The 8,433-nt window shown below is 50.0% G+C and overlaps 1 protein-coding gene across 2 annotated transcripts; it reads right to left on the minus strand.

Moving 5' to 3' along the window:
- Positions 1 to 6: 6 nt before the first annotated feature.
- Positions 7 to 6,067, minus strand: LOC132540856 (ficolin-1-like). Of its 2 annotated transcripts, XM_060199333.1 has the most exons (9): positions 5,917 to 6,067; positions 4,257 to 4,370; positions 3,160 to 3,213; positions 2,648 to 2,683; positions 2,441 to 2,473; positions 2,004 to 2,131; positions 1,548 to 1,677; positions 910 to 1,044; positions 7 to 299 (listed from the first exon to the last, which is right to left on the minus strand). In XM_060199333.1, the coding sequence occupies exons 1-9, from the start codon at positions 6,017 to 6,019 to the stop codon at positions 46 to 48; spliced, it is 987 nt and encodes a 328-aa protein (XP_060055316.1). In that variant the 5' UTR covers positions 6,020 to 6,067; the 3' UTR covers positions 7 to 45. The 2 variants fall into 2 exon arrangements, with proteins under 2 accessions (XP_060055316.1, XP_060055317.1); XM_060199334.1 differs by lacking the exon at positions 2,441 to 2,473.
- Between the last annotated feature and the right edge of the window lie 2,366 nt (positions 6,068 to 8,433).

An 8,433-nucleotide genomic window follows, 5' to 3' on the forward strand; every position in this document is an offset into this window, starting at 1 on the left:
TCCCTTCCAGTGTCACTTTCCCTCCTCCAGAACCATCTGTGTGGCTCACCACTCCCATGGGGCAGGCCGCAGTTTCATCTCTGATAGCCTGTAGCTGTAGTTGTATCCTCGCCATGAATTCCAGTTGATGCCATTGGCAAAGCTCTCGTGGGTCCCTCCCAGGTAGCGGCCATTCAGGTTTGAAACATGGCTGTCTGCATACCACCAGGCTCCCTGGTAGACCTGGGCATAGTTTGAGGAAGCCACACCCTTGTCTTTGGTAGAGAAGGTCTGGCCATTGTGGGTTGTCAAGGCATCACCTGCTCAGGAAGAATGGAGGGTGGTTGAATGTCCCCTAGCCAAGGCCAGCCCCAGTTTAGACTAAACTGCAGGGGAGGGGAGGTTGTGGGCCTGGAGGAGGACATGTGGGGCCCCCTAGCTGCCTGACCCTGAAACCCTTCTCACCAGGCCATGTCCCCCATTCCAGATTTGAACATTCCTCCTCAGGAAATCTGGGCCACTGTTGCCCTAGGTGTATCCTCCCTCCCCCCAGCCAGGGCCTCTCCACAGGCCTCTCCTCCTTTGAGGACTCAGGACATTCAGAGGGGCGAGTGTGATGTGGTTTCTTGGGCCCATATCCCTGGACACACATGGGCACAGGCTCTGAGCCCTTGTGAAGTGACTGTCCTCAGCAGGTGTGTGTGAGCTGGTGGCAGGACAGCTGGCTAAGTCTTACCAGCTGGGACCTGACTGGCTGTGTCACCATCCCTTGGCTACAACTGGCTGTGGTCTCATTGGAACAGATGGATAGCGGGGCACAGAAAGCACAGACTCCAGGATGGGTCGTGTGCAGAGACAGCCAGGAAGCTGAGCTATTTCCCACCTGCAAACACATTGGAGCACAGGCCCTGTGCCTGTGAGGACTCTCACCTGCAGTGCCTTTCGCGAACTTCCCCAGCACCAGCTTGTAATCCTCGGCCTCACTCCTTATCTTGAATCTCTCATAGAAGGCAAACTTGTGGTTGCCCTCAAAGTCCACCAGGTCCACACGGAGCTCTTGGAGCTCTATGGGGAGGGGAGTTAAGGGAGTGAGAGACTCTCTGACCAGACAGGGCTATGAGGAGGTGGGGTACATTCTCAGAGGAAGACTTAACAGGACTCACAGGATACTGCTGGCAGGAACCTATGAACACACTTGATGTCTCAGGGCCTCCTGAGTGCCCCCTGAGCTGAGCTGGCCCTCTGGGCTATGGACTCCATCAGAAAAAGATCAAGAGGAGATGGGAAACCTACGCAGGTCCTGGGGACTGAACATTGTCCCTTCTACCTAAGACCTTAGTTCCTGAGTGGAATACAGCTCAGCAAACACCCCCACTCTGAGTCTGAATACAGAGACTCAGAGGAGGCATGTCTGTCTGGGGGTGACACAGAAATTGTGATATTTCTACACCCATATTCTCTCCCTGTGGGCAGAGAAGACACAATGCCAATTGTTCCAGACATCCAGGACCAAGGTTGGGAGAGATGACTTGTGGACCCTTTGTGTTGCCAACACCTTGGATGCATACCATGGCTAGTTAGGTCGTAGATATTGTCATTGCCCAGCCAGAATTCACCCAGCTGACTGCCAAAGCCCTTCTTGTAGGAGGCCCAGTCCCGGTAGAAGTCCACGGAGCCATCCACCCTTCGCTGGAATACCTGGGGAGGGAGGGCTCTCACCCCACAGCCTGGGATGAACCAGCATGCCCCCCCCCATGTGGGACACACAGTACCCAAGGCCCAGCAAGGAGTGGAAGGGAGGGAATGGGGAAGGGAAGCAGCCACCATATAGCAGGAGCCTGCTCTGGCCTGGTTCGACCCCGGGCACTGCCCACAAAGACTGCTCTGGGTCTCAGTGAAGGAAGTCACTAGGCTCTAGGAGAGGACCCCTGGAAAGCTTTCCTGGGGACACAGATATATAGAACCCTAACCCAAGGCAAGGTCAGGTGAGGGGGTCCCCAGGCTCAGGGCTGAGCCTCACTCACTGTCCAGCCCCCTCCATCAGTGTGCATGTCACATAGCACCACCAGGGGCCGGCAGCTAGGCAGGTAGATGTTGTACCAGCCGCTCAGAGTGTGTCCCCTCTTAAGTACATCCTGGCAGGTCCTGGCACCTAGAGGGCATGGGGAGGGGGAAGCACAGGAGGGTAGGCTCAGTGGGCATGTGCATGGAAGAGGGACCAGGCCTGGCATAGACACTGTGACACAGCAGCCTGAGTGATGCCTGCTCCCCCCTGTCTTCCCATGTCCATCAATCTAGAGCCACCCAGTATCCCTGAAATCTGGGAACCCTGATGGCAGTCAGGAGAGGGAGGGAGGGAGAGAAGAAGGGAGGGACGGGAGGAGGTTAAGACAAGAAGAGGAAAACGGTCTCAGGGACCTTTCCCCAGCAGCACCCGGACTCAGTAATTGAGGATGATCACCTGTCTTACAGGCATTAGCTGATTCTGGTTCTCCTGTAGAGAAAGGACAGGTGTCATAGGTGTTGTGGAAGGCCACGTCCCTTGAGCTCAGAGTGATCTGTCCTGGCCTACCCTCCCTCCCTCACTTCCATTTCTGCCAGAGCCCCTGCAATCCATCTCCCTACTTGGAGTTCCAGGACCCCTACCCCAGAAGAGCTGATAGCTTACCTTTCTGCCCAGGAAGGCCCTTCTCCCCTTGCTGGCCTGCAGAAGGGCAAGGGGGTCAGTACAGAGAACCCCACCAGACAGCACCCTGATATCTTGGGTATAATCTGCAGGTAAGATGAGGCAATCATGCGACTCATCGCCAGCTGAGGATCGAGGCACCATGTCCCACTCTGATTCGGGGCTTTCAGTAGTAAGTCTCTGTGGAGAGTGGGGCTTGAGGCCACAGAGTCCCCTGGGTGAGGAGAGGTCACACTAGACTAAGAACCCTGGGTCAGGATTCTCAGGATTGTCTCCAGCCTGTTTGGGAATAAAAGTGACAGTCCCCTCTCTGTCCTCCTGTCTCCATTTTCTGGTCTCCTCCCCCTCCCAGTGTCTGTCTCTAATGTGTCCTCACAACCCCATTCTATCCATATGCTTCTGCCTCTTGCATATTTTATCTTGTATCTCCCTCCCTTCTCTGCACATCGCCGTGGGGTTCTCCTCTAAGTGCTCATTTTCAGTCACTAACTCACCTTTGGGTCCAAAGTATCCAATCCTCCCACGGGTTCCAGGGGAGCCTGGTTCTCCTGCAGGTGCCAAGGACACAGTAGAAGATGCAGCTGTGCTCCTCCCAGGATCATCTCCATGTTCACCTGCCGTCACTCATTCCAGTGACCCTTATAACAGGTGCCCCCACTCACTGGAGATCACAGACACTGGGATGGAGCCCCACTGTGGCCAGAGCACAGAAAGCTAGCACCAGAGCTAAGGCAGGTGTGGTGTCCCAGTTCCAGCTTCCATGAGCCCAATGCAGCCTGGATCTGAGGCTGCACTCGGCTACCCTCAGGAGTCAGGGGATGGGGAACATGGCAGCCCCTTCAGAAACCAGCCCTGAGGGGCCAGAGGAAGGGAATCCTGGAAAGGGACCTCACTGCCCTTTGCCTGAGCCTGAGCCTTGGGAGCAGCTTAGGTCTGGTCACTTCTCTCAGGGTCCAACACCTCCCCAGGATCACCTGCAGGAGCCAGGGCACCCTAGGGTGACACTGAGCAGTGTGTCTATATGCGCTCCTAGAGTCACCCCCCAGGTGGGTTTATGGCTGGAGAAGCTGCTGTGCTCAGGGCCCAAGTGCTCCCCATTTGGCAGGTGTCTAGGTCTGAGAGTTTGAGTCCTTCTCTGGATTAACAGTCCCCAGTGGGGATACCTGTGACCGCCCAAGCACAGAGCACCCTCTCCAGTGTCCCCAAAGAAGCCCCACCTGTATCCCATCACTTAAACACATAGCTCTCTTATCCTGGATACCAACTCCCTTTGGGGACACTGGGGGACATTGTCGCTTTCTTCCAGCTTCAGCTTCCTTACTGAGGTTGATCAGAGGAGTCTGTCTTCCAATTTCCAGGTAGAACGTGGATTCAGATCCTCTCTAAACACGAGCCAGGAACTCAGGACAAGAAAGCAAGAGAGCAGCCTCCCACAGGGCTCCCAGACCCAGAGACCTAGGATCCCTCTGATGCTGGCTCTGAGTAGGGCCAGGCCCCCTTGCACCTAGAGTCCCACAAGACTCTGCCCACATTAGACCCTCTGAGCAGCTGCTCTCAGCCCACCCCAGCCACTGTGCCCCTCAGCACCCACCTTTCTTTCCAGGATCACCTGTGAATCCCTTGGGCCCTGTAGCTCCAGGTAGCCCCGGGCAGCCCCGCAGGATGGTCATCTTGTCGGAGCCCTCCAGACTCACTACCTGCACCTCTGGGGATAGACAGGCACCTTCACAGACAGCCTGACTGAGGGCCTCAGAGGCAGTACCCAGGCCTCTGTTACCTAGACCTACCCAAAGTGGCCTGTGGCCTGGGGACTCTGTGTTCAGTATCTCACAGCTTGGGGTTTTCCCATCTCTGATGGCAGAGGTCAAACAAGTATGTCACAGAGCAGTATCCTGATCCCTAGTGAATACTGTCATCCTGAAGGATCCTGTCCCCCTGTGCTGTTTATCTTCAAATCAGGCACTCAATCCCTCTATTCACTTTAGCCCTGAGTGTCCAAGTGGGGGTAGGAGAAATGGGAGTGATTCGAAGAAACAACACCCATTTAACATTGTCATATACTGGATGGTACTTCTCAGGGGCACTTAACAGTAGACACTTCCAGTGTAACATTATATCTGCACATAAGGTTGAGAGAAGCTCCTTCTCCCCCATCCCTGGGCATTGGCCAAGTTTCTTGAGAGGACATGAGGGTACCCTAAAGAGAGATGTTTGATCCAAGGACACAAGGCTAGGTCAAAAAACTGGGACAGGAGATTTATTTAATTTTTGAAGAAAAGCTGTAATTAGGCTAATGACACAACCAAATGGCCCCTTGAAAACTTCCAGGAGGAGGTGAGGTGGGCTCTATGCTCCCTGGGTGCCCACCCCGGGACTCTGCTGCAGCTTGTGTCTCCATTCTCCATCTCCCTGTTTTGCAGTGACACAGGTGATGGAATGTTTGTGAACCCTCCACAAATGTGTCACCACTCAGAGTACTGTGTCCCCAAGAGAAAGCTATTACCAGCTATGCCTCTGATTGACCTGTCTGGCCTGGAGTGTCATGGGGGTAGCTTAGAACCATTGCTGTCTTTGTACCCCAACAATGTCAGTAGAATCATATTCTCTGTATGAGGGCGAGAATCTGTAAGGCCAATCCTCCAAGTAGTTTTGGGAAATTTTGTTTACAGACTCTACCAGGGAACAAGGAGTAGATAGGGTGTGTGCCCTGTCATGTTTATCGTCTATGTTCTAGCCCCAGCACCACATGGAAGTTGTCAAGATACTAGGAAAACTCCAGTGTGTTATTGTCTTATCCTGCTTTTCTCCTTTTGTGTCTCTTTCTTTAACATAAAATGAGTTTTAAAAATTGCCTTACTATTCATATCTCCTATAGGAAAGACCCTTAGCCACAAATAGACACACACACACACACACACACACACACACACACACACACACACCTCTTTGTGGAGATTCTTCAGGCAGTTTTAAGAAGACATGCAGATAATGAAAGACATTGTCTATGTCTCAGGAAGGGGCACCATGATGCTGTGGACCAATCATAACCTGGCACTCAGACTCCCCCAGGCAACCCCTGCTCCTGTCCCCTCACACTATGGCACCTGGGCAGGTGTCCTCCTGCTGAGAATAAAGCAGAATTGTGGGGAGTCTCTGGAAACAGACATGCAGGGGATATGTAGGGACACTATCAATGACCAAAGATGGGAGTAACCTCCTTCCAGGGGCAGAAAAACATAGGTCCACCTTACCTGGACAGGTGTCAGCAGCCCAGGTGCTCAGTGTCCTGAGGCACAGGAGCAGGAGGAGCTGGCCTGAGGCCCCCAGGGCCATCCTGACTTTGCTCAGCTCCATGTCCTCTGCTCTGAGTCTTCAGATGAGCTCCGACTCTTATAGGGTGGAGAAAGTTCTGTCTGGTGCTGCAGTTTCTCAACTTTCCTGGAATTCTAACTCCCCAAGGGTTTCTGTTTGCACAAGCAAGAGAGAGCAGATGATGAGAAAGGACCTCATCTCCCACCTTGGCCCCAACCAGCTGCCTCACTCCCTTGCCATTTCTCCTAACAAGGACATCTGATCCTACACATAACCTCTTAGTTGGAAAAAAAAAAAAAAAAGCCAGAACACCTGCTAGAAGTCCTGTAATTTATTAAATATGTTTCAAGTACTCCCTATAGCAGCCCCAACAAGTGGGTTGTATCATTTAATTTTTGCAGGTAGAGAGACTGAAGCTAGTTAAAAATCAGCCAGTTCCATCTAATTCCAGAGATCCTTGAAGTCTGTCACTCCTGAGCATGAGAGGTGTCATCTCTGCTCACTCCAGATCTCTGACACCACATTCCATTTCTAGTAAGGCACACTCCCCCTGGATGAGATGTGGCCCCTAAACATACCTGAGTGGGAGAACTGCAACTAAAGAATAGACTATCAACAGTAATATCTGTTAGTGTTCTCCTTATAGGAGCTGTTTTCGCAATGACCAATGTGTCCTTTTTGTCTTTATGGACTGTCTGTGGCCTTTGCAGGTGTATTTAAATCTGGGAAGATGAGGCAGAGCCAAGATGGCAACTCGGAAGTAGCAGCTGGCATGTGCTCCAAAAAGAAACATCTTAAGACCTGGGATTCTCTGGATAAGGTAAGATACTGGACCGTCAGTGGGAGTTTGAACAATACGTTGTCAGGGTGACACCAAGGAATAGTCCTATGACCCATCTTGGGCTGGCAAAGGGAGGCCAGGGGGACAAAGAAAGAAAAATCTTTGGCTTGATTATTTCTGAACTCACCCCTCCCCCCCACCTCAGAAACAGCCCCCAGGGGCTGTGCAGCTGCTCCTAGAAGGCTTCCTGCTGAGCTATTTTCTTTACCAGGATTCCTGGCTCACCAGGGATGTCATTCCAAGCCTTTTCGTTTTTGTTCTCCTCTTTTTTTTAGGTGTCTGGAGCTCTATTTGAGTGACAAAATACCTGACCAATCAGAGCCTTAGCCCAGCCTGGATAAGAGTGCCTGGAGGTTTTTTTTTTTTTTTTTCTTGGATACTTCTTATAATTGGCTGTCTTTGCTCAGGCTTTCTGCAGCCAATCCAGAGCAGTCCAAGCTGCAGACTGACTGTTAGGGTTTTTTTACTCTATTTTATTTTATTATTACTATTATTCTATTATTATACATGAGTATCCCTTTTCCCTCCTCCTTCAGTTTGACCAAAATTACCTGTTGTTATTTTTTCCATTGATAGGTGACTTGGTGTCCTATCCATTGTGAGGGGAACTTGTTTTGCTCTCCTTCTCCCTTCCACTCTCCTTTTCCCCTCCTCCTACCTAATTTAAAAAAAAAAAACATAAACAACCTCTTTCCTTTCACTGCTCTTTTTTTTCCCCTTCCTTCTTTTGCTTTCTGAATTCACTGATACTTATTTGTGAATTGTTTTGGGGAGGAAATCTGACTCAGAGTAGATTCTCTCTCTCTCTGTGTCACTCTCTTTTCTACTTCCCTTTTTTCCTCTTGCTATCCCTAGAATTTATAGTGGACAGTAGATTTACATAATTGTCTATTCTTGCTTTTCCTTTTTTCCTTTCTTTTTCTTTTGGTTTTGGTTGCTATTTTATCTTGGACTGAAATTTTGTTTGGTTAACTGGTATTGGGTGAAGTACATCAATCCTTGCTTCAGTTGCTACTGTAATTTATGAGGTTAGTGACTGCATTTGTGAAAGATCTTTAATATAGCGTGGCTTGTACTCAAAACACAACAACTGAAGAAAGACAGAACAGAAAAATAAAAGCCATATCAATTTTAAAAAAAGGTTAAATCTAGAGCAAATAAAACTGCTGTCACAATGAATCAGGACAGTAGCCTAGAAGAAAGTCCATATCAGTCAGAAATAACCATAGATAAGAAAAGTACGAAAGCAATAAAACACCTAATAGTCACAGAAATGAAGACAACTATGGAAGAAGGGCTATCAGAATTAGGGAAACAGCAGATGAGACCCTCAAGGAAATACTAGCTACCTCGAGGTAATTCAAGAACTGAAAGCAGAAATAGTTGAGCTAAAAGGTCAATTAGCAGAACAAGCCAATACTATAACTGAGCTGAAAAAAGAAACTTAGGGAAAGGAAAGCAGACTAAGAGAATCAGAAAACTGAATCAGCCAGACAGAGGATGAGCAAGAGAAAACCAAGAAAGAGGTAAAAGAGCTCCAAAAGAGATTGAGAAACACTGAAAACAGCAACAGAGACATATGAGATGATCTCAAAAGAAGTCACATTTGTATAAT

Source organism: Erinaceus europaeus, chromosome 10, assembly GCF_950295315.1.
Source record: "Erinaceus europaeus chromosome 10, mEriEur2.1, whole genome shotgun sequence".
Lineage (NCBI taxonomy): Eukaryota > Metazoa > Chordata > Mammalia > Eulipotyphla > Erinaceidae > Erinaceus > Erinaceus europaeus.